General features: G+C 40.5%; 1 gene segment (V, D, J or C); it reads left to right on the top strand.

Annotated features, from left to right (window-relative positions):
- The first annotated feature begins 481 nt into the window (after positions 1-481).
- Positions 482-22,911, top strand: LOC144535284 (T-cell receptor beta-2 chain C region-like). The segment is given in 7 exon segments: positions 482-548; positions 653-970; positions 18,469-18,504; positions 21,631-21,978; positions 22,094-22,120; positions 22,378-22,484; positions 22,587-22,911. Coding segments are annotated over 7 exon segments (915 nt in total).
- Positions 22,912-26,456: the final 3,545 nt, after the last annotated feature.

The following is a 26,456-nucleotide window of genomic DNA, read 5'->3' as shown; positions in this document are numbered from 1 at the left end:
CACAAGACTCGGCAACAACGATCATGATTTTGGAGATTTCACTAAAGAGAAATTCTCAGCCACCAAGACTGACGCTGAGAGTGGGACATTCACAGTGAAGAATCTTTATACTATATTGATACATATCACCTGTATAAAAAAAAAAAAAAAAAAAAGCCACTTTATTTTAGATTCTCCAAGAATAGTTTATTATTTTAAAAGCCTGGAAGAGCTCAGCTATAAAACGGACTAATTATATTTAAGTTGCCTTTTGAGTTGCTATAAATGTAACTGTGTTAAATAGTTAGGTTATGATATTGTCTTATATTGATAGCAGGCCCCTGAATTGAATGTGTATCGTGACACTTTACAGTAAGATACCAGCAGATATCATATGGTAATATCGTATTGTGGTAAAACTATTGTGATTTACACCCCTACTACTCTGCTGTAACACCTCCCATCACAGACTGACAGGGACTCAGGTCTTTGAGTTCATTTTGCTCACAACATAATAATGGTGACAGCAGGTCTGATCGGAGTCTCTGCAGCTCTGCTCTGGATTGTAGGTACTGTACATTAGAGGAGGAGCTGCTGCTTTAGCTTTACATGCTACTAATGATTTGATGCTGACCATATTGACTGTTGGTATTGGTATTTCTTACCCTCACAGGTCTAATTGATGGGAGTGATGTCTCCCAGCGCCCTCTGCTGTGGAGGGCCGAGGGTCAGTCGGCCACAATGAACTGCAGTCACACTAAGGATGCTACTTTTTTCCAGATGTACTGGTACAGACAGCTGCCAGGGGAGGGAATGAAGCAAATCGTTTTCACGACTCCAGCTTCCTCACATACATATGAAAGTGGCTTCAGTGAGGAGAAATTTCCAGCAACAAGGAGCGATGCTCTGGCTGGATCTTTGACGGTGGAGAAGCTGCTGCCTGAGGACAGTGGAGTGTATTTTTGTGCTGTGAGTCAACACAGTGATACAGGTGACTGAGACAGCTGCACAAATACTCATGTGAATAGAAGATAACAGTCTCTTTGATGGACTACAGAGGGAGCTCTAAACTAACACTGATATCCGTTACCAATTGCACATATAGATTTCTGTTAGCGTTCAGGTAGGGCTGCAACTATTTTCATTGTCGATTCATCTGTTGAATGTTCTCTAGATTAACTGACTGGCTAGAAATGATGCGTTTCCCAAAGCCCAAGATGACGTCCTCAAATGTCTTATGTCCACAACTCAAAGATATTCAGTTTACTGTCACAGAGGAGTGAAGAAACTAGAAAATATTCACACTAAGTCTTTGTTATACAATTACCTGTCACAAAAATGAATCAAACTGATTATCAAGATAGACAACTAACCAGTTATCTTTTCAGTTCTAAATTCAGTACATTATATATATATATATATTATTTGTAGTAATAGTGGCATTTCAACGTGGAAAAAGAAACGTTCTTTGCAGGATCAATAATGTCACAATGACTGTAACTCCACATGTACTCTAACTGGACATGTTTCCAGAAATTTGTACAGTTTTGTGTTCTAATTATTTCCCTGTTGGTTTCACACCGTGCTTAATAATCATTTAATTGCGTTTTAATTCCAATAAACTTTCAAACCTATTCAGGAAAGGGAGCGTGCTGGAAGAGCTCAATGTTGTTTAAGCAGGAAAGTTCAGAGAGACAGTAATGTACCTTGACAAAATCATCTTAACTCAAGGTCCACTTACTGGACCCTCAGTACAGTTACCAACGACCATAAAATACAGTAGCTTTGAGTTTACTTTATGTTATCATTTCTTATCACTCAAAGAATGTCTGTACATTACCAAACATGTATTAACATATAAAATTGTTTATGAGAATGCATTTGTTACAAGCCAACATACAGCAGAACACCACAACTATCACATTTCAAAGATTTTAATCATCATGTAGTGTCATTAAGCATGTTAACGTGTAACGAATGCTTTTTGCTGGCTTGTTGAGGTAATTTAATAGAAAAACACTGGGCGGAACTTAGTACAAGTTACAACTGTTTCTCATGCGGTTAAAAGGTGTTTTAATGTCAGTGATGTTTTTAAATGGAGGGGTAAAACAGGACAATATTTTGAATTATTACCAATTGAGATACACAAAAATGGTTAGCTCACGTCAGGAAGTCAGTCTACACACATGTACATACTAGAGCTGGGTAATATATCGATATTATATCAATATCGTGATATGAGACTAGATATCGTCTTAGATTTTGGATGTCGTAATATTGTAATATGGCATAAGTGTTGTCTTTTCCTGGTTTTAAAGGCTGCATTACAGTAAGGTGATGTCATTTTCAGGGTTCATTTCAGGTCTCTGTCATAGTTTCCTGTCATAAGGTGGCAGTACAGTATGTCAGTGTGGTGTGGTGTGTAGTGTCAGTTCAGGAGGAGGACAATGCATTATCACACCAGCCAGACTAAAAAAAAGTTGGATTTCCTGATGGGAGGGTTTACCCAGCAATATTCAGTAGAACTGCAGTGATGAAAACACAGTACGGATAACAAGGTTTTAAAATTCAGTCTTTAAACACAACAAGATGATCGTAGTCCTCTGCGTAGCCCTCAATGTCATACTGGTTTCAGGTAAGTTCATGTAAGTTTTCTAAACAATTTGTACAGGTTTATTATGTAAAACTCTTGTTCTTTTACTTATATGAGGACTCACACTCATATACGACTGTGTGTTTTCTGTTGGTGCTTTTTCCACAGGTTCCTCTCTCAGTGACAAAGTCCACCAGACTACAGCTAATATGTACAACTACCAAGGAAAAACAGTCAAAATCCATTGTTCACACAGTATTGACAGCTATGATCGAATCCTCTGGTACAAGCAATCGAACAGACAACTGCAGTTCTTGGGATACATGTTTGCAGCCACTGAAGGAAACCCAGAGGCTGGACTGGGTGTGAAGATAGAAGGGAGTGCAAATAAAGACCAAAACTGCACATTAACAATAGAAGACCTCAGCCTGAGCAGCAGTGCAGTGTACTTCTGTGCTGCTAGTTACACAGTGCTGCACATCACTGCTCCTCAGTACAAAAACCTCCTCACAGCTGTGTTCCTTCCTCAGTATATCATTACTCAGATCTGTATGCTGAGCCAGTGGTGTATAAAAAGTAGTTACCATGAGTTATATGCACAGTGACACCACCCACCTAAATACTTGGGAGGGTTTACTCAAAGAAGAGGCTGGAAATACTCAGTACAACTGCTTCATTCATTGCGACAACAAATTGATGTTCCTATTTTGAAATTTTTATTCAATATCACCAAACATTCAGAAAAACACGATAATCAAAATGATCATCATATTCCTTTGCATTACTTTTTAACATCTATTCTGGTTTCAGGTAACGTACTCACGATTGTTTAAAAAGACATTTTTCATTCAAGTTCTCAATTTGGAAAGATTTGCTTGTGTACAGCCAGTCCCGTATACTGCTGCTTCAGACGTGTTTATACTTTTCTAAAAATATTCAGTTTTTTCAATTTACAAGTGTTAATGCTCATGTTGTATTCGGGATGATGCTTTGTTCATCCTTTTTCCACAGGTTCCTCTCTTAGTGTCAACGTCCACCAGACTCCAGCTGACACGTTCAAGCAAACCCGATGAAACTGCAACAATTAACTGTTCACACAGTATTCGACAGCTATGATCGAGTCCTCTGGTACAAGCAGTCAAAGAATAAAAAAACTGCAGATCCTGGGATAGATGTATACAAATATTGAAGGAACCCAGAGGCTGGACTGGGTGTGAAAAATGTATGGGAATGCAGATAAAGACCAGACAAGCACATTAACAATAGAAGACCTCAGCCTGAGCAGCAGTGCAGTGTACTTCTGTGCTGCTAGTTACACAGTGCTGCACATCACTGCTCCTCAGTACAAAAACCTCCTGGTCACACATTCTCTTACCTCTGTATTACAGCTCCTCACACCTGTCTCTCCCTCGTATTAGGTGGCAGTATGTCTGGGTGTAGGGAGTCGACAGGGCTGGGATGATATGCCTTTGTCCCGACTCGATTCTTTGACGGTGTGTAAGTGCAGATTTGATGTGTATCAAATAAATGGATTTCATTTATTGCGATTGTAGAAGTACTGTAGTTCGTTAGTATGGAGTGTTGCGATTTTCTTTTCTTCTTTAACAAAAGTTGAATAATACACTTCTAGAGACAATATATCAGAGACATTTCCAAAAACGAATTGTTTCCTAAGAAGAATGCACATCGCATCGTCAGTCAGTCAGACATTTATTTCATTTATAAAGCATTTTCTGCTTCCGGTCTGTTAACCTGGAAACAGATATGATGTAGTCGCCTTCGACGGTACATGCTACGTACGTGAATCGGTGTTTTTCCCCACCCCTAGTCGACATGATGGTTAAGAATGTAAAGAGGAGGAGGATCCACTATGACACCACCCACCTAATGACTTCATGTGGATCTGCTGACAGGAGGGTTTACTCAAAGAGGAGGTTGGAAAGACAATGATTCACAACAACAAGATTGTGATCGTGTGTATTGTTCAATAAAAACCAAACACTTGGAAAACAATATGATCATCTTATTCCTCAGCATTACTTTTAACACAATTCTGATTTCAGGTAACATCATCAAAATCATTGAATTTTTTTTTTTTTGAAGTTTTCAACAAAATCCGTTTACACAACTCCGACACTGCTGCAATGTCAGCTGTCTTAGTGGATTTTTTTTAATGTCTTACGTTAGTTCATTCAATTCACCAGGGATTATGCTCATGTTGTATTTTATCTGAAGCTTTGTTGATGCTTTTTCCACAGGTTCCTCTCCCAGTGACAAAGTCTACCAGACTCCAGCTCATGTGTTCAACAAACCCAAAGAGACAGCCAAAATCCACTGTTCGCACAGTATTGACAGCTACAACCGAATCCTCTGGTACAAGCAATCGAACAGACAACTGCAGTTCCTGGGATACATGTTAGCAACCACTGAAGGAAACCCAGAGGCTGGACTGGGTGTGAAGATAGAAGGGAGTGCAAATAAAGACCAAAACTGCACATTAACAATAGAAGACCTCAGCCTGAGCAGCAGTGCAGTGTACTTCTGTGCTGCTAGTTTACACAGTGCTGCACATCACTGCTCCTCAGTACAAAAACCTCCTCACAGCTGTGTTCCTTCCTCAGTATATCATTACTCAGATCTGTATGCTGAGCCAGTGGTGTGTAAAAAGGTAGTTACCATGAGTTATATGCACAGTGACACCACCCACCTAAATACTTGGGAGGGTTTACTCAAAGAGGAGGCTGGAAATACTCAGTTAGTACAAGTGCTTCATTCATTGCGACAACAAATTGATGTTCCTATTTTGATCTAGTTTTTCCAAAACCACCTAACACTCAGACAAAACACACAATGATCATCACATTCCTTTGTATTACTTGTACCTCTATTCTGGTTTCAGGTAACGTACTCACAATAGTTTGAAGAGATTTTAATTCAAGTTCTCAATTTGTAAAGATTTGCTTGTGTGCAGCCAGTCTCGTATACTGCTGCTGTTTCAGATGTGTTTTGCATCATTTTACATTTAAAATTAGCCTCGTTTTTTAATTCAGCCGTGTTCATGCTCGTGTTCTATTTTGTCTGATGCATCCTTTTTCCACAGGTTCATCTCTCAGTGACAAAGTCCACCAGACTCCAGCTGATGTGTTCAACAAACCCGATGAAAAGTTAGAAATCCACTGTACACACAGTATTCAGAACTACAACCAAATCCTCTGGTACAAGCAATCGAACAGACAACTGCAGTTCCTGGGATACATGGTAGCAACCACTGAAGGAAACCCAGAGGCTGGACTGGGTGTGAAGATAGAAGGGAGTGCAAATAAAGACCAAAACTGCACATTAACAATAGAAGACCTCAGCCTGAGCAGCAGTGCAGTGTACTTCTGTGCTGCTAGTTACACAGTGCTGCATATCACTGCTCCTCAGTACAAAAACCTCCTCATCTCGCTCATATTTTATCTCTGTATTAAAGCTCACAGTGCCTCCGTGCACCTGGAATAAGCCAGTCTAACCAATGATGGTGTCTCTTCTGATTAAGATCCAAAATTAGAATGGGAGGTCCTTTCTGTAGAGCAACGCCTTTAACCTCCCACCTCCCATTATAAAAAGCAGCCTCAGACATTCATCAGGTCTGCTGTGGCGGCGTCTCATGTTAACAGGATCGCTATTATGACTCGAGTTCTCATTACATTTGTAGTCTCGTCTCTGTGGCTTCAAGGTACAAGGCTAAAAATGAATATTTTTGTAAAGTGAAAGAGATAGCGTTACTGTTATCCAGTGTATTTACTAACATGAAAACAGGCTGATGAAGACCTATACATGCAGTCTCAAATTCTGACTATAAATCAGGGCCAACAAAGATTCAGTAATAGTAGACTTAAAAATTATTTGATAAATCACCATTAATGAGAATCCAGCATGGGAAAATATTGACCTAATAGTTAAAATATTAGGATTTTACACCCTGCACATTAATAATAACTTTTCAAAATTAACTAAAAAGGAAAACTACTTATATTTAACGTTGTATTTTCTCCACACAGGTCAGTGCCAGGATGTGACCCAACACCCTGAAATCAGTTGGCGTTATGTTTCCCAATCTGCAGAGATGAACTGCAGCCACAACAAAGATGTTTTTCATACCCAGATGTACTGGTACAGACAGCGTCCAGGGGAGACCATGACCCTCGTTGTCTACACAGTTGTTGGTGGACAGCCAGACTACGGGGGGGTTCCTCAAACCAAATATTCAGCCATCAAAGAAAACACTGAGAGCGGAGCTCTTACTGTGAAAGACTTGCAGCTTGAGGACAGCGCTGTGTACTTCTGTGCCGTCAGTAAACACAGTGATGTGACAAGTATGAGCAGCTGAACAATAACTGGTTGCCAACACATTTGGTGAGTGGATTAGGAACCAAATGTTTGCTTTTATATCGTTCCAGCAGGCGGCGCTGGAGTTCCAGAAATACTCTTCAGTTCAACACATGAACTAGGAAATCTCATGTAGCTGGTTACAGAGGAGGGCATTAATAAAAGAGTCTAGTGAACTGTTGTTTGAGTCAAGCGCTTGGAGCCACTCCGTGTTTTGTGTTCATTCAGGCAGACAGGAGGACAACATGCCAACATTATTCTTTTTCTCTTGGCTCATTGGTAATCATTTTTTTAATTCAGGAATACCACTTGACCTAAAGTTTCTATGTGGTTCATTCATTTTCTTTCCCTCTGTCTGTCTTCTTTCTAGGTGTTTGTCTGGGTGTTGAAGTCTACCAAACTCCTCCAGAACTTCTCAGAAGACCTGGAGACAAAGTCGAGCTGGTCTGCAGCCATGAAAGGACCGACTACACAGTCATGCAGTGGTACCAGAAATCCGCTGGAGACCGAGCTCTGAAACGCATTGGACATGTGTATTACAGCACCATAGAGCATGAGAAGTCTTTCAAAGAGCATTTTAACATCACTGGAGATATGAGTGGAGACCGAGCAAAGAACGGCTCTCTGGTTATATACAACCTGAAGGCCCCTGAGCACAGTGCGGTGTACTACTGTGCAGCTAGCGATGCACACTGACTGAACATCCCCTCTCCCTTAGACAAAATCTCCCAACCAACTTTTATCAACATGTAAGGTTTTGAATAAGAACCCCTCCCAGCCAGCTGCTCTTGATTCGCTGCCATCGTCTGTCAGACGTTATACAATGATGCCGTTTCATCTTCACTTCCTTTTCCGTTTCAGTAGAGGCCTCAGTTGGATCTCCATCGCTCAAAGAGGCCAGGTTGATATTATTGTCAGCGACTTACACCTCATACATACCTACTTCGGAAAAGTAATCTAAAAAAGGTGTTTGAGTAACGTATTCAAGTCAAAATGGCCCGTTTTCTTTTTTTCTGTTGCCTAGCAGGTAATGACTTAAATACAATTAGATCCTACTGTATGAACGTGGAAATGGCTTCATTTTAAATGTATAGTCTATCCCAATAAATACGTTCTTTATTTTCTCTGCCTAGGTGTCTGTCTGAGTCTTGATGTCCGTCAGTCTCCCTCTGATCTCATCACCAAATCTGGAGACAAAGTGGAGATATTCTGCAGCCATGATAAAACTGACTACAGGGTGATGCTCTGGTACCAGCGCTCACCTGGAGACACGGCTATGAAACTCATTGGATATTTGAACTTTAAAGATGTCAAAATGGAAGAGACATATGAAGCGCATTTTAACATGTCTGGAGATTTGGGGGTTAATACAGTAAAAAACGCCTCTCTAATCATCCAAGTGGTTGGACCTGAGCAGGGTGCAGTGTACTACTGTTCAGCCAGCAAAGCACGCTGACAAATATCCCCTGTGAACCTAACAAAAACTCCACACAATTCTTTATCATCAGTGGTTTTGAATAAGACAAGCTCCCAGACACCTGCTACTGTGGTTGTATTTTGGTTTGATGCAATCAGACTGACATTAACTAATGTGACACCGTTTATATCTTATCGCTTCAGTCTAATTCAACAAGGCACGTTATTTAAGCACAATTTATATATTCCACCAGTAGTTCTAAATAACCATAATCTGTTAAACACTAGGGGTGTAAATCATACGTTTTCTCACAGAAATTATATTGATTCTTCTTCAACGATATTTACCGATATCAGAAAGTCTGCCACGATATGATTTGATTTAATTCAGGGGACTGCGACCGATACGAGACCATAAGCCCATTTAAATTAAAGACAAACTTCTCCTTTTAATAAAAAGAATAAATATAAAGTGGCAATTTCAAAATAAAGGTGCATCTTAAAGATGACGATCTGTATCGCTATTTTCACTTTGTATCGATAATATTGGATCGTTGAGGATTGAATCCATATATTGATCTAGATCGATGTGTCGTTACGCAGAACAGACTTTATGTGATCTCACTGGTAATATTGTTTTGTTTTTTTACTTCTTACTTGTTAAGTTAATTTACTTATTTAATTTCTGACTGGTTTTTGATGATTATTTGTATGACAGCAGCAGCAGGCAGAGCGGCCATCCTGGTTCCTGTACATAGTTTCTTGTAACCTGTTCTATCTATACTTAAGTTGTTTCAGAGTTCTCTCATCTGGCTCTGTTTATCCCGGGCTAACTGTCAGTACTGTCCTTAAGAGGATAATGAGTACCTACTGATGCTATTCTATCAATTGCTGTGAAATCTAAGTTAATAGAGGAGAATGGGCAACACAAAGGATGAACGTCATCTGATCCACGATTCAGGACTATACTTCCTTTGGCCCCGTATGCCTGGATGACTGGTGATGCACTTATTCTGGACTCAAAACAAACAAAAAAGGACGTGTTGTTATTTCTACTAATGTTGTTATGCTGGTATATGTCCCTGTTCATTCCAAATAAAGATACAATTTAAAAAAAATAAAAACACGGATGCAGATATTCAGCCCAAGTTTATTTAATTTGTGTTGTGCCGTGTTAATTTCTCTCTTTTTTTTGGGAATTTATTTTTATTATTATTTTTTGCCGTGTTAATTTCATCAGGTGGAAAGCACTAATTGCCAACGGGGGTGTTTTCAGAGCACCCCTGTTTCACAGGTAACAGTCTGTCTTCAGAACACCCCCCTTGTTTTCACTTTTTGGATCAGCCCAACCCACTGGAGACAGTCTTATTGTATATTATTGTATAGTATTATGTTGCATATTCCTCAACAGTTCTTTTCGGAAATCATAGGCTATGATATTGCGCAGGTGCACGTGATGCAACGCTGTCAGAGCTGACAGACAGACAGACAGACTCGAGTGTGTCATTTCAGTGCAAAATAATTTGGTTAAAAAACAATTTAATATACTGCAAATAGCCTACTAGTTTTTTACGTTTATTTCTAATTCATTTAGACGGACAAGGCTACCAAGTACTGCGCAGCTAATTCATCTAACGCTTTTTTTTTTTTTTACTCTTCGCCCCCACCCCTCTGCAGTCGATTATTAGTCGAAATTTCAGGACTTCAGTCGACCAAGATTTTCTTTGGTTGATTACAGCCCTAGTAGACAGTAAGTGATATGTGAGAAGATCATAGAGTACATGTACATTGCTGCCTTGTGTGGACATTTGATGGCGAATGTATCTAAAGTTACTGAGGTTGAATTTGATTTGCTTACAGACCCTTTTTACATGTGATGTAAATGACAACTTCGAACCAATTAAAACCCCCAGATATTTGTATTCTGACAGGATCTGCAGCCTTTCCCCTAACACTAAAGCATCCGGCTCAACACTGCAGTTTCTGTGGGACTTGGCGAAGAACATTGCTACTGTTCTTGATGTGTTCAACTGCAGGCAGGATTGTTTCAACCAAGCTGTAATATTAACCATGTAGTTAGTGAGCTTCTCAGCCACCTGAGAGCTATCACTACTAGGGCTGCAGCTATCGATTATTTTAGTAATCGAGTATCCTACCTATTATTCCATCGATTAATCGGATAAGAAATACTTAATAAGATATACTTAGTAAACAGCTATAGTAAATAATTATTATTGCTGTTTACTAAAAATAAAAAAATTACATTTTCCTTTTATTTTTCCTTTACTTTTGGTGTCCCAAATGTTAATATTTTTCACCCCCTTCCCCTTCTTGCCTCTGGCTCTTTGCACTGGATATGAAAAAGAGCTGTTCACTAACCAGAGGGTAAATGTGACGGTAAAAAGCTTACAGCAGGGCTATTCAACTACACTGTTCTGGGGGACACATTTTCAGAAGCCTAATACACAGTGAGGAGAAAGAATAAAGAATGCAGACACCGGCATGATGACGTCATTCACGTGCATATTAAATGGAGAATTCCGGCCAATTTTTACGTTAATCTGGACCGCTATAGCTACGCGAGTACTTTCGATAGAAAAAACCCCGACCCAAATCAGTGCAGGTAACACGGAGAAGCTGCAGCTACGTACTACAAGCGTCCCCTGAGCTAAAACGGCAGTGGTCGGGGCAAGTTTTAGAGTGCCTTTGTGCCTCTTAACCCTAAGCCCTTACGTGTCAACAAGATGCGTTTTCAACTCAGACATTGTTTAAATTCACCTACCCTGGTCCTTGTATCGATCCTGCCGGTAGCTAGCTTTCCCTGCTAGCTGATAGCCGTTAGCTGCTAGCTGCCGTCCAGTGAGTGTATTCAGACAGGCTTCTGTAGTAATCATCCCAATAACAATCCACGGAACAAACAACTCCGCTCTTCACACACTACGCGCCAATCTGCACACTGCCGTTTACCTTTTCCTGCTACAACTGAATTCCCAGGAGACAGCGCGATGCTACAGCTAAGCTTCAGTAACGCTATTACTGTGCAAGCCACAGACATCGTTTATCCCGTTTCCATGTAGTTACATAGTCACTGATATGGTCATAACCACTACAGTGTTCAATTACCTATTTTGAGGGAGAAATAATCTAAACCTTTCGCTGCGAAGGCATGATCTGTCCTATGCAGGACATCCACCAAACCACCGGGCGCTCCGTGGATTTTTATTGGGATGATTATCACAGAAGCCTGGCTGAATACACTCACCGGACGGCAGCTAGCAGCTAACGGCTAACAGCTATCTGGCTGTACACACTCACCGGAGGGCAGCTAGCAGCTAACAGCTACTACCACACTGCTGTTTATTTTAGGGGGGAAATATACTTCAAGACGTGACATGACCTGTCCTCTGGAGGACGTAGCCACACCACCGCCGCTCCATGGATTGTTATTGGGATGATTATCACAGAAGCCTGTCTGAATACACTCACCGGACGGCAGCTAGCAGCTAACGGCTATCTGGCTGTACACACTCACCGGAGGGCAGCTAGCAGCTAACAGCTACTACTGCACTACTGCTTTTTAGGGGGGAATACACTTCAAGACGTGACATGACCTGTTCTCTGGAGCAGCGGTCCCCAACCTTTTTTGCGCCACGGACCGGTTTAATGTCAGACAATATTTTCACGGACCGGCCTTTAAGGTGTGGCGGATAAATACACAAAATAAAATGATACGACCAGCATAAAAACTGTGGTATTTTCTAAATATAATAAACGTGAATCCACTGTGTACTCGTATGCAACTTTATTAGCAGCGTCCTCGTAACATCGCGCCAACAACATAACGTGAGTAACATCCTCTCTGCCCCCTAATACTCTCTGGTCGCTATGGTAACATTTAAACATGCCTTCAATATAAGATACAACACAAAAACAAATATAAAGTGCATGAAAAATACAACTCACCATAACGCTAAATCAGTGGGAGCCCTGAGCTCGTTTCTCTGCAACGAGACGGTCCCATCTAGGGGTAATTGGAGACAATGACACCCGAAGTGTGTTGCTTATGTCCAGTCTACTCCGTAATTTAGTTTTGGTTGCGGTCACTGCAGAAAATCCCGCTTCACACAAATAGGATGTCGGAAATGGCAACAGGGTTTTCAGTGCTTTTGTGGCAATCTCAGGGTATTCTGCCGTGACTTTAATCCAGAACACCGGCAGAGTTGTTGTCTCGAACATACTTTTAAGGCCGCCGTCATTTGCAATCTCCAGCAGTTGATCTTCTTCTTGCATAGGCATGCTGGATTCACCTGGTTTGTTGACAAATGGGTCGCGGATCCATTCCTTGGCAGTTCGTGGGTCTTTTGTGGTTGGGAAGTAGCGCTCAAACTCTTTTAAAAGCAAAGACAGGTGATCGTGTACCAGCTGGGAGAATGAAGGCTCGGGCTCAGTCTCCTCCAAAATCCCCGCGAATGTTTGAAACATGTCAAATATACCTCTGTTCACGCACCGTCCCCACAAATCCAGTTTGGCTTTAAATGCAGCTACTTTATCTGCCAACTTGAAGACAGTTGTCATTTTCCCCTGAAGTGACCGATTGAGTTCATTGAGCAGGTTGAATATGTCGCACAAGTAAGCGAGTTTTGCGACCCATTCCTCGTCACTGAAATGTGCTGCCAGCGGTGACTTTTTTACTGAGAGAAATCTCTGCAGCGGCTCTCGTAATTCAAACACTGTGGCCAGCAATCTCCCTCGGGATAACCATCTTATTTCTGTGTATAAGAGAAGGTGTCTGTGCTCCGCGTACATCTCCTCACAAAGCTGCTCGAACAGGCGCGAGTTAAGGGCGTGTGCTTTGATGTGGTTAATAACTTTAACGACATCATTCAATACGCTGTTAAGTTCCGGTGGTATTTTTCGGCTAGCCAGCATTTCTCTGTGAATGACACAATGCGTAGACTCACATTCAGGTGCAACCTCCTTAATCCAAGTAGTTAAACCAGACAGCCGTCCGGTCATGGCAGCAGCTCCGTCTGTGCATATGCCGACACAAAAGGACCATTTCAGTTTTCCTGATATATAATCATCCAGCGACTTGAATAGTTCTGCGGCTGTGGTTTTGGTTGGCAATGATAGTGCACATAACATATCCTCATGCACATCTTCCTGATAAAGATATTGCACATAAACAAGTAGTATTGCCTTGTTGTCAATATCTGTAGACTCGTCAACCTGGAGTGCGTACCACGGTGATGTATTAATCCTCTCCAACAATTGTGTCTCAATGTCCTCTGCTATTTCCTCAATACGCCGAGTGACGGTGCTAGCCGAAAGAGGCACCTGTGCCATCTTTTTAACCGCAGCCTCTCCTAGAAGTTCACGGCAAATGTCTTTAGTGGCGGGCAGGATCAATTCTTCACCAATGGTGAATGGCTTCTTAGCCTTAGCAATACGATTAGCCACCAAGTATGATGCTCTCAGTGCACTCGTATTTGTTGATGTGGTGGCCCTCAGTAATTGCTTCTGTCCTTCTTGTTTAGCTTTTTTCTTTCAAAATACTCCGAAGGCTTGTCTTTTAATGCAGGGTGCTTGGTCTCCAAGTGGCGAAGCAGTTTTGAAGGCTTCATTGCCTCTTTAGAGAGCCGGTCGCCGCATATTCTGCAGAGTGGGCTTGGTGCGCGGAAATCGCCTGTCGCGATAAATCCATATTTTAAGTAGGACTCCTGGTATTGTCTGTTAAATGCAGCTTTCTTTTTCTTGGAAGTCGTAAGCTCTTCTTCTGTCTCTTCACTGGGCCTTTTCCCCTTCGCAAAAGAAACTTTCCAAAGACGTTTGTTTTTTACTCATTTTGCTAGTTCGTGGGTTTAATTTTAGCGGCAACGTATCACGTGACCGAGACAAGTGTCAAGAGTGAGTCATAGACGGATGTATCAGAGGGAATCCGGTCATTTTTCAAAATAAAACTTCAGACTCAGATAATAAATAAAACGGAAATAATGTAAGTTATTTATTCTTTCACTGCGGCCCGGTACCAAATGACCCACGGACCGGTCCGCGGCCCGGGGGTTGGGGACCGCTGCTCTGGAGGACGTAGCCACACCACCGCCGCTCCATGGATTGTTATTGGGATGATTATCGCAGAAGCCTGTCTGAATACACTCACCGGACGGCAGCTAACGGCTAACGGCTATCAGCTAGCAGGGCAAGCTAGCTACCGGCAGGATCGATACAAGGACCAGGGTAGGTGAATTTAAACAATGTCTGAGTTGAAAACGCATCTTGTTGACACGTAAGGGCCCTGTTCATGTGGCACAGACATATTAATTTGTGTATTAAGTTTTAGAGGCACAAAGGCACTCTAAAACTTGCCCCGGCCACTGCCGTTTTAGCTCAGGGGACGCTTGTAGTACGTAGCTGCAGCTTCTCCGTGTTACCGGCACTGATTCGGGTCGGGTTTTTTTCTATCGAAAGTACTCGAGTAGCTATAGCGATGAAGATTAACGTAAAAATTGGCCGGAATTCTCCTGTAAGTGGCCATGCTTGGGGGAGGAGCCGGTTTGTCTCCGGCAGCAGCCAAGTTTCCAAAGATTAGTAGCAAACTAATAATCAGTCAGACTACAAACCGACAGCTTTCGTTTTAGCTTGTTGGTATTTGCAGAGTAGCATGCTGTAGGCTAGTTAAAAGTAATAGTTTAAGTAAAACAGCGCGGTGGACGAGAGCAGCAGACGGTAGTTAGCTACCTTGTGTCGGGTTCGCCCCGTGGAATGGATGAGTAGACTGGATGTTTTCTACAAAGATGATGTAGCAGCATGTTTGCAGCTTGAAATGATCCCAAATGTTCTGTCGTTTTCTCTCGCCTGTCTCTTCTCTTAGACCCTCGCTATTTTCGTCTTCCTTCATTTGTAATCTGGGCCGTCAGTCTCGGGCATAGACAGCATATAAACGGTCTTGTGTCCACAGAAGCGTCAACCTGTTGTGCGCTAGTAATAATCCTCCGTGCGGAAACACAGTGAGCCGTACAACCTTAATTACATTGATTTAACGAAGCTTCGAGGCAAAGAATTTTGCTTCGAGGATTTTTTGTAATCAAATTATTCGAGGAATCGTTTCAGCCCTAATCACTACCATGAACATAGACTACGGTGTCATCAGCATACATCTGCACAGAAACATCAGAACAGACGGACGGGAGGTCATTTATATAAAGTGAGAACAACAAAGTTCCTAAAATTGATCCTTGAGGAAGACCAGTGGACAGACTGAGGGCCGCTGATTTAAATGACTGGACTCTGACATGTTGGGAGCGGTCAGTACATACAGGATTTGTTTGGTTTAAACAGTATGGTCAGAAATGACTGACTGGAGCCGTCATAAATGATTGTAAATAACGATTTTCAGTCACTTAATGTAAAGTTAACGCACTGTCAGGGCTAGGGCTGCACAATTAATCGCAATTTTATCCAAATCGCAATATGGACTAGTGCAATATCCAAATCACAGAGGGGCGCGATATTTGTTAAAGGCAAAATGTGTGTCAAACCACTCTGAATGAAGTATTGTGGTGCTGCAGAGACGTCCCGGCCTACAAATCCTATCCTACAGAAAACATTTTTGTTTGGTACAGATCCTTGCAAAAATCACACTGTAATCATTTTAATTTTTTAAGATTTAATATTAGTCAATGAAAATGAGAATAATGATACAAACATGACCATTCCCTTCAATATCGTGAATCATATTGCAATCGCAATATCAGTCAAAATAATCGCAATTTGATATTTTCCTCATATCGTGCAGCCCTAGTCAGGGCAAACTTAACATTCTCACAATATAAAAAATAAATAAAAGTGCACCGCTTCCTTCATTAAAGCCAAACTTCTGCTCTACTTCTAACAGACATACTCAAATGTACCGTTACGCCTAGGGGTGGAACGGTACATGTGTTCGTATCGAACCGCAACGGCTCAGAACATGAATTTACACAGAGAATACACGGTATTAAAATAAATAAAACTTGCGTGCAAATTAATTAATGTAATGCAGAACTAATGTAATGCGAAACTACTGTTAGATACGCGGGTTCTAGGGACACCTAATCTGTAGCCCCGCCTTAGCTCTGAAGCTAGCCGAGCTCCGCCTACATGCAGTTTTTTGCAGGTCGGCGGTCCAGTGAGTGAGTCAGAGATAGCAGCACTAAAGGACGAGTATGGCGAGTGGTGGCGACCCACAAGAGTTAGAGGACCCGCCGGCCTCTTTCAGATCGCAAGTTTGGGAAAACTTCGAGACTGTATGGATGAAGCCTGGAGCCTCCCGTGTCATGCCCTCCTGCCTGGTGCCGTCCCGGCCTCGAAAACTTCGGTCTTCGGGTCAGTTACAGTAGTACAGGCGAGAGAGTGGTGGATAATACGAGGACTGTGTTTCGGCGTTGTTCAGCAGTTGTTGGGTATGTGAGTGGAAATACATCTAACATGCTAACACATATCCGACGCCATCACCCAGCTGTCCCAATCGAGACAAAAGAAAACTGTCCAACTTCTCCTCCCTACAGTGCTTAACCAGCCAAGGGCTTCAAGTATTTGCTGCATGTGCTCAAACCTCGTTACAACATGCCATCCCGTCCACATATTTGTTGTTATTGTTTATATATGTAATTTGCAATTTTATCAATAAAAGATGCTGTATTTCCTGTTTTATAGCTGATTGTCTTATTTTGTTTACAAGTTCCAGATGGAGTCTGTAGATGATGTGGGGTACTCTTAGTTTACTGTTTACATCTTACTTTACACACTAAAGGCTGTTGCAGCTAGCTCAGGGGAGAGACTGTATGACACTAGGTGATACAGCCTCAGACATGCACAATAAAAAAAAATTTGCCTTCTGCATTTTTTTTTTTTAATGCTTTTCCCTCCATTGTATTGAACCGAACCGTGATGTCTGAACCGAGGTATGAACCGAACCGTGACTTCTGTGTACCGTTCCACCCCTAGTTACGCCTGGGTTTCAGGGTTCATTTCAGGTCTCTGTCATAGTTTCCTGTCATAAGGTGGCAGTACAGTATGTCAGTGTGGTGTGGTGTGTAGTGTCAGTTCAGGAGGAGGACAATGCATTATCACACCAGCCAGACTAAAAAAAAAAAGTTGGATTTCCTGATGGGAGGGTTTACCCAGCAATATTCAGTAGAACTGCAGTGATGAAAACACAGTACGGATAACAAGGTTTTAAAATTCAGTCTTTAAACACAACAAGATGATCGTAGTCCTCTGCGTAGCCCTCAATGTCATACTGGTTTCAGGTAAGTTCATGTAAGTTTTCTAAACAATTTGTACAGGTTTATTATGTAAAACTCTTGTTCTTTTACTTATATGAGGACTCACACTCATATACGACTGTGTGTTTTCTGTTGGTGCTTTTTCCACAGGTTCCTCTCTCAGTGACAAAGTCCACCAGACTACAGCTAATATGTACAACTACCAAGGAAAAACAGCCAAAATCCATTGTTCACACAGTATTGACAGCTATGATCGAATCCTCTGGTACAAGCAATCGAACAGACAACTGCAGTTCCTGGGATACATGGTAGCAACCACTGAAGGAAACCCAGAGGCTGGACTGGGTGTGAAGATAGAAGGGAGTGCAAATAAAGACCAAAACTGCACATTAACAATAGAAGACCTCAGCCTGAGCAGCAGTGCAGTGTAAATTTCTGTGCCAAGAAGCTGACAGAAATGCAAACGAAGCTTACTTTGGAAAAGGAACCAAACTGACAGTTTTAGGGTAAATATTTCAGTTTATTACGTTGTTGTTGTAATTGTCACATTGCTTTAGAGTCTTAGTATAAACAGTAAGAACTTTCTAAAGAGAATTCTGGTAGTAGAAAGAGTTGCGAGTTTCATGCTCAGTTCTGCACTGTGACAACACAAACGAAGCTTACTTGGAAAAAGGAACCAAAGTGACTGTTTTGGGTAAGTTAAGGATGGTTAAACCTGAACATAAGCTGTATAATGTGTGTGTGTGGTTCAATAAGAATCATAACATACTTGGGTCTTCATAGTTTAAGTTGAGCTCAGTGCTTTTTTGATATTAAGCCTGAGCGCTGTAGCCAATTCCGAAGCCTACTTCGGCCAGGGAACCAAACTGACTGTTCTCGGTAAGTAAGACATGAGAAAATCTTCACATTCATTTTCCTGTAGGAGAAGATAAACGTACACAAACAGGTTGGTTGTTGAGGGGAAAAGTTTTAGGTTACATTAATCTTGTAAAAACCAGACTGCAGTGCAGCAAAAAGTGATATTTGATACATAAACACTTAAAAGCAACTAAATGTAAAAGAAAGAAAGAAGAAATTAAAGCTAAGTACAAGCAGCATGTTGGGCTGGTTTGAGCACTGATGGAGTACACTGTGACTCTGGTAATTATCCAGCTTACTTCGGTGGAGGAACAAAGTTAACTGTGTTAGGTAAGAAATCAAATCAAATGAAAAAATAGCACTGGAATTAGAGTGTTTCTTACTGTACTTAAGTCTAGTTTACTAAAGAAGCTAAGTAAAAGCAGCATGTTGGGCTGGTTTGAGCACTGATGGAGTACACTGTGACCCAGACTGGAGAGGCTTACTTTGGTGGAGGAACAAAGTTAACTGTTTTAGGTAAGAAAAGAAAACAAATGAGGAAAAAAAGCATTGTAATTGGAGTGTTTCTTGTCAAGAATGTACAGCACTTAAGTCGAAGTTTTAGCTCTGCTCAGAGCTTTTTGTTTTTTAAGTTTAAACGCTGTGTCAGTACGAAGCCTATTTCGGCCAGGGAACTAAACTGACTGTTCTGGGTAAGTTAACATCAAGTCTAATAGGGTGATGAGTTAGATGTTTGTGTTTCATACAACTTGTGAAAACACGCTTTAGGTGTTATAAAAAGGAAAGTCACATTTATTACGAGACTGAAAAGCAAAGAAGGTAAGTAAAAGCAGCATGTTGGGCTGGTTTGAGCACTGATGGAGTACACTGTGACTCTGGTGGTAATGAGGCTTACTTCGGTGGAGGAACAAAGTTAACTGTTTTAGGTAAGAAATCATATACTGCATATACAGGGTAAAGTTTATGGTAAGATAAGAATTAGAACAAATATAAAAAGCATTGTGAGTGGAATAGTTCTTTAACAAACCTACTGTACTCCACCAACCTTTTGAAAGCTCTGCTCAGAGCTTTTTGTCCTTAAGTTTCAACGCTGTGTCAGTACGAAGCCTATTTCGGCCAGGGAACTAAACTGACTGTTCTGGGTAAGTTAACATCAAGTCTAATAGGGTGATGAGTGAGATGTTTGTGTTTCATACAACTTGTGAAAACAGGCTTTAGGTGTTGTTATAAAAAGGAAAGTCACATTTATTACGAGACTGAAAAGCAAAGAAGCTAAGTAAAAGCAGCATGTTGGGCTGGTTTGAGCACTGATGGAGTACACTGTGACTCTGGTGGTTATCCAGCTTACTTCGGTGGAGGAACAAAGTTAACGGTTTTAGGTAAGAAATCAAGTCAATTGAAAGAGTGAAATTGCTAATCAAGAGGTCTGTATTGTAACTTATTAAAAAAAATAGGGACGTTAGTAATTTCATTACTGAACTAGAAACTAAAGAGTCAAAGTAAAAGCAGCATGTTGGGCTGGTTTGAGCACTGATCAGGTGCACCGTGAACCAGGCTGCAGAGGCTTACTTTGGTGGAGGAACAAAGTTAACTGTTTTAGGTAAGAAATCAAATGAAAATATAAAAGTGTAATTCATTTTAAGAAATGCACGTCACTCAATTCTAGCGAGTTGCTTTGATTTAGGTGCTGCTCCGTGCCCAGGCTTTTGTCCTAAGTTTCAACGCTGTGTCAGCGTGAAGCCTATTTCGACCAGGGAACTAAACTGACTGTTCTGGGTAAGAGTACCTCGGTCAAAGAGATGTTCCTATTGCATGTAATCGGTTTAAACAGCCTTTAGGTGTTGGTTCTAAAAGGAAAGTTACATTTAGTGCAAAACTAAAACAGCAAAGGTAGAAAGAAGCAGCATGTTTTGAGCACTGATCAGGTGCACTGTGACTCTGGTGGGGGTGCAGAGGCTTACTTTGGTGGAGGAACAAAGTTAACCGTTTTAGGTAAGAACACATTAAATACTGTTCAGTTATGATTTTTAAAGCCTTTAAATGTCAGAAAGAGAGAGAAAGATGGAATGATTTGAGAGTGGCACAGATGAAGAGAGGCAATAGGAAGAGTTTTTGTTACAGCGTAGGTCTCTGTGCTCCTACAACGAGGCTTTCTTTGGGAGCTGGAACTAAACTCACTGTTTTAGGTAGAAAACCTGCAACAAAACAGCTCAGGCACGATTCTCAGCTTGTTTGTATGCTAAGATTATGGGCAATATTAAGAATATATTTAATAGACATTTTTAATTTGATGGCAGTGAACAGTGTGCTCATTTTAAATGTGTGAAAGAAGTTAAATGCAGAAGACAGTTTGTGCCAGTAAAAACAATCCTAGTCTATGTTCTCCAGTCAAAGTGCTGCTTTATTTTTTTATTTTTTTTAAAAAAGAGGCCAAAGTCAGCTGTCAGTGGTGAAGGTTGAGCAGTTTTTTCTGTAGCCTCGTATCACTGTGAACAACTATGATCCTGCTTACTTTGGCAGTGGCACCAGACTGACAGTGTTGGGTAAGAAAATGACAAAAAATCATGAGCAGAAATGTTTGTTCCTTAGATTTATTGAACCTAAATCTGCTCAATTATTGTGACGTAAATACTACGTTTGTTTCATTCAGTGATTGTTGAGTAGGGATGCTGTCAAAAGTGAATCTTTTAGATCGTATGACAAAAAACAGCTACGTTTGGTCCAATCACTAGACTTTGTTGGTATAGTTCATGAATCAGCTCAGAGCTGGGAATTTGGCATTTTGCACTAAAATTGTTCGCAACAGCAAACGGTATCTCATTTGCAAAACCGCGAGAAGTGAAGGGAAAAAAGAAAAAAACTTTGAGTCAAAACATCTGTGAGATAAATGGTGATTGTGAGTTCACTGTTTGTGTGCTGGTTGGTAAAAAAACACAAACTCACAAATAAAGTTAAAAAAACAGGCTAGTTCATGTCAGCTGTTCTTTACATGCGAGGCAATGATTCTGCTGATTTTGGAGAGGGGTAAAAAAAAACTAAAACCAAACCATGTTTCTTTTCTTGTTATTAAATCTAAATTCACGGTGGATCTCCAGGATTTGGACTGTGCAGCTTTAATTTCATGATTCATGTCCTCTATCCTTGCAGAAAAAGACCATGATATCACCCCACCAACAGTGAAAGTGCTTCCACCTTCAACAAAGGAGTGTCGAAACCAGAAAGACAGAACAAGGAAGAAGACCATCGTTTGTGTGGCCAGTGGATTCTACCCAGACCATGTCAGCGTTTACTGGCAGGTCGACGGTAAAAATGTCAGCTCTGCTGTGGCGACTGATAACGCTGCCCTGCGGGAAGGCAAGAATTACAGACTCACCAGCAGGCTGAGGGTCTCTGGAGAAGACTGGTTCACACTCGACAAAAGCTTCACCTGCATCGTCGAGTTCTTCGATGGAAAAGCAACAAGCCGTTATAACGATACAGTTCTGGGTGTTAAAGGTCTGCTCTTTTTGGTTCTTTTAGAACTCAGAAATGATCTAATCTGAATCTTTTTGTTTTGGGGGAAATGATTATCTCTCCTCATGTAATCCATTTCTTATTCTTCTATCATCAGGTAAAGATGACACTGCCTTGACAAGAGGTAAGTATTTAGTCTTTAACATTTCTGTGAGTGATTTTTATATATGTGAGATATATGTGCGTTTGTTGTGTTATGGTTGTCTAAGCTACTGGATGCCTAAGATTTCCCTCGGGATGAATAAAGCATCCATCCATCATCCATCATCCATCCATCCATCTTCATCAGTTCTACTATTTAGCGTTTGATCTCCACAAAGTGCACCGGCTGTTTCCTCTTCATGTCACTAAACTGGATGTAAATGTTTGAACTTTCTGCAGAGATTTATTTGAAGATCTCACAGACGGCCAAAATCTCCTACACTCTTCTAATCATCAAGAGCAGCCTCTATGGAGCCTTTGTGGCCTTTTTGGTGTGGAAGCTTCAGGTTTGTTGACATACAAAAAAAACAGGCTCTGTACAATGTAATACGTGAACTAACGTGTAACAAAAAGAGCTTGTGACATTGTGTCTTTTCTGTCTGTTGCAGAGTTCAGCCGGAAAACGGAACAACTGAGAGCTGCGATCTGAACCAAAACAACCCTGATCTCAGTTTCTGTAAATACAATTTGTATAACATATTATATGGTTATATTTCCACAACTGTGTACAGTATGTCACAATATATTTGCATTCATATATAAATAAGCCGACCAAATTCTGCTACCAATAGACGAGCATATTCTCATTAATTTTTAAAGCCAAAACCGGCATGGAAGTAAGTCTGGTGTAGATTATTTTATAATCGCTTGTATGTTTGTGGTTGTGAACTATTTGATGCTTAATGTTCTACTCAATAAAAGTACGTCAGAGGATTTTGTCAGTCATGTTTCATTTTTCTTTAAACTTTTGCCCAAAGTGTCGGCTAAAAGACTAAATGACTTAACGTTGACAATCCGTCCTAAAAATGACAAAGGTTACATACAGTACTGAACATCACTTTTTCCACAGACTGTCAGGTATTTTTAGCTGCTCGCCTATGTGCATCTTTTCTGAGAAATCTGTCATTTCTCAGCTACATAATGTTGAAACATCTCAGCTCAGGGAAACTTCATCAGCAGGTTCATTTGGGTCTTAACATTTTCCATTAAGCAAACTGAGAGGTGACTAAAGTTCCTCCAGTGACATTTAATTTGATTCAATTCCATCAACCAAGCCGTTTTGTTCTTTGTAAGAAAGCATTTTAACTTGTTAAACTGGGTTTATTTACAGTATCAGTCTGACTGATACTGTAAGTCATAGCTATCTTTTTTTCACTTTACACGAGTGAGAGAAGCCTACGACGGTTTACATTCTCTACACAAATAAAGCAGTTCTTCCTTTAGTTCAAACGCCGTCAGTAGGAGAGTAAATGGAAGAGTGAGTCGACCACATAACAACAGGAAACCAACGTTCTGGTCTGTGTACAGAAGAAGGTCAGAGCTGTTGTTGGGGGTGTTGAAAGCGAGCAGAGGAGCAGAGAGCAACAGCAGAGGAGAGGATGTGGTCACAGAGCAGCCTGCAGAGCCGTCTCGCTGCTGAGAAGTGATGAAGGTGCAACCTTCCTCTTCACCGCAACCTCCGGCCGCAGAGTGCAGCTGCAGCTCTGCACCAACCCCCCCTGCACTGCAAGGCTCCGAGCAAACCGCTGTCTAAACTTACATTTCTGGGTCAACTGAAGCTACACAAACAAACACAAATGTGTCCTATATCTCATGCAACAGCTGTTTACTCTCATCTGGGGCAGAAATACATTTGGATGGTTTTATGTTGCAGATAAGAGATATAAAATGAATGCTGTTGCCATAGATATAAAACAGTAGATGTGACATGTATGGAACCTGGGTTAAGTTTTAGACAATTGGAACCTATGGTCAAAGAGGCTCATGTTGTCTATATAACCCTTGCATTTCTCTATCAATTCATCAATTCTGTTTTTTATTCAAAGTAATGATCGAAAGACAAACTTGTTTCATTGTAATCTCCTCTATAAATAATCTGCATGTGAATAAAGATCTACAGTAAGAGAATATTGGATGATATTTGAAGCATGGCCATTTGATTAATGCTTCTGTCTAAACTGTTTTCCATCCAAATTTAGATTTTTTTTTTTTTTTTTTTTTTTGTAAAGACCCCCGTGGGACGAAAAAACTGTGGAACAACACTTTCTATTGTCTCCATTTGTTTCCTTTAAAAAACATGTTTGTGCTCAATCAAGCCTCATAAACAGGAAACGAAGTCTGAGAACGCAACAGAACCACGCCGCATCTGACATCTGTGAGCTAGATCATTAGAGCTCCTCCTGCAAACCCTGATCTACACAAGTTATTCTTGTTTTCCATCCGTTTGTCGGAAAATACAATTTCACACTCTCCCTGCGTTATTTGTAAAACCGGAGGGGGAAAAAAAAGCAACAAAAAAACCCTGTAAATTTTCACCTTTTTGGTTCATAATTAAAAAATCATTGCAAATAAAGAAAAAAAAACAATACGTTCCTTTTAATAAACCATAGTTCAAGATGCAAACAAAGTGATCTGATATAGGCCTACTGTAAATGCTCCCTAATAAATTGTACATTTTCATAATGGGATTGTGTATTTAATAATATTATCAACTCAGCATCCATCATGTTGATAGAAATACAGTGAAGAGGCAGGTTTTCAGTTTTAATCTGCTTTTAATAAAAAAAACGTCATTATCACAATTAGGATTACAGACAATATTAAGAAAAACTGAAATAGAGCAACATTTTAAGTCATAAGGAGGTATTTTGAGAAATAGATACTAAACCAAGTAAATAAAGGTGCATCTATTGACATGAGGGTGAAGTGATTTCACCTTTATTTATTACAGGCAAGTCATTCAGAACAGGTTCTTATTTACAATGGCGGCTTGTAGTGGCATAGCCACTTAGGGAAAGGGAAGGAGGGCAAGATGATAAATACACACAGTTTAGAAATGACATACAATACAATTTTGAAATACTACACAGAAAACAATACACACTTATAACGAGGTAAGTGTACTGGCTGAGTAGGAGAGGGAGAAACAATTCAAATATTTAGCTGGAAAAATGACTATGTAGAGAAGCAACTGCATATGTCAGCGAACAAGGATGATATGATGGTTTTGAAGGATGAAGTGGAAATGAGTTGGTCTAGTTTGAATATCTTTTGCAGAACATTCCAGTCGCGAGCGGCGGCAGGTTGAAAAGATGCCAGACCAGAGGTTTTGGGAACGCTTAACCCTCGTGTTGCAACTTTTTGTTTTTCTGGGTCTACATTTTAAAAATTCAAACATTTCAACATTTTGTTGTTCTTTTTTTCGACACACACTCACTTTTCCCGATGTTGTCGATTTTTTTTCCTGCCTTTTTGAAGCTTTTTTGGACATTTGTCGCTTTTTTTCCAACGCTCTTTTTTTATTGGTATTGATTAGTGATTCTAAGGTTGAGGGAAAAAAAAACAATCTCTATATATGTCACATCATCTGATACTGATCGTCTGGCACACCTGGTGTATGCATTATTAGCAGTGGTTAAGGATTTAAAATGGTTGCCAAACTATTTGAGGTGGACATTTGTTTGAAAGCTTCTTTTCTACACTATTTGATGGTCAACGCTGGACTTTTTCAGAAGTCCCTTACAACTTCAGATTATAAACGTTTATAGATTTGACACCTGTAATAACGGCGACATGGAAAATAATAGCAGGCCTAAAAGGTCATCTGTACTAGTCCATTTTGAAGAACCAATTCCAACAAGAACACCTGGAAACCACAGTCATATGCAAGCACTGCAGTGCTCCAGTCTGTGGCTCCATCAGGGCTACTTCAAATCAAATCAAGAATTTGATCATTATCTATATTTTGGAACAAAATGTATGCATGATTTCATAGTGTAATGAAATTATGTTATTAAAATACAAAATGTATGTAATGTATTTAGTTGTATTACTGAGGTAAAATGTGTAATTCAATTAGTTACTAATCAAATTAAAAGGAAATTAATTTACATTGATAAAGTAATCCAAATAAAGTAATCCAAACCACATTTATAACGGGTAACTTATAACAGTAAGCAATTACATTTCCAAAGTAACCTTCCTAACACTGAATGTATGTGAGATTCAACACATTCTCTCTGTTGTGTGACTGTGACTTTGAATTGCCATGAATTTAATTCCACTTCCTGTCATTCAAATTCAACTTCCTGTGGGGCGGAGTCAATTCAATTCAAATTCCAATTCATGAATTGAATGGAGGCCACTTCTGAAATTCTGAATTTTGCACAAGCCTGATGTAAAGACTAAAACACTGACCTTGGACTCTGAGCTCCAGCTGTCTCTGCTGCTGCTGAGTGGAGGCGGTGCACGCAGACAGA

This window comes from Sander vitreus, chromosome 20 (genome assembly GCF_031162955.1).
Source record: "Sander vitreus isolate 19-12246 chromosome 20, sanVit1, whole genome shotgun sequence".
Taxonomy (NCBI): Eukaryota; Metazoa; Chordata; class Actinopteri; order Perciformes; family Percidae; genus Sander; species Sander vitreus.
Note: the sequence above shows the minus strand (reverse complement) of the source record. Positions and strands in the feature narration are given on the sequence as shown.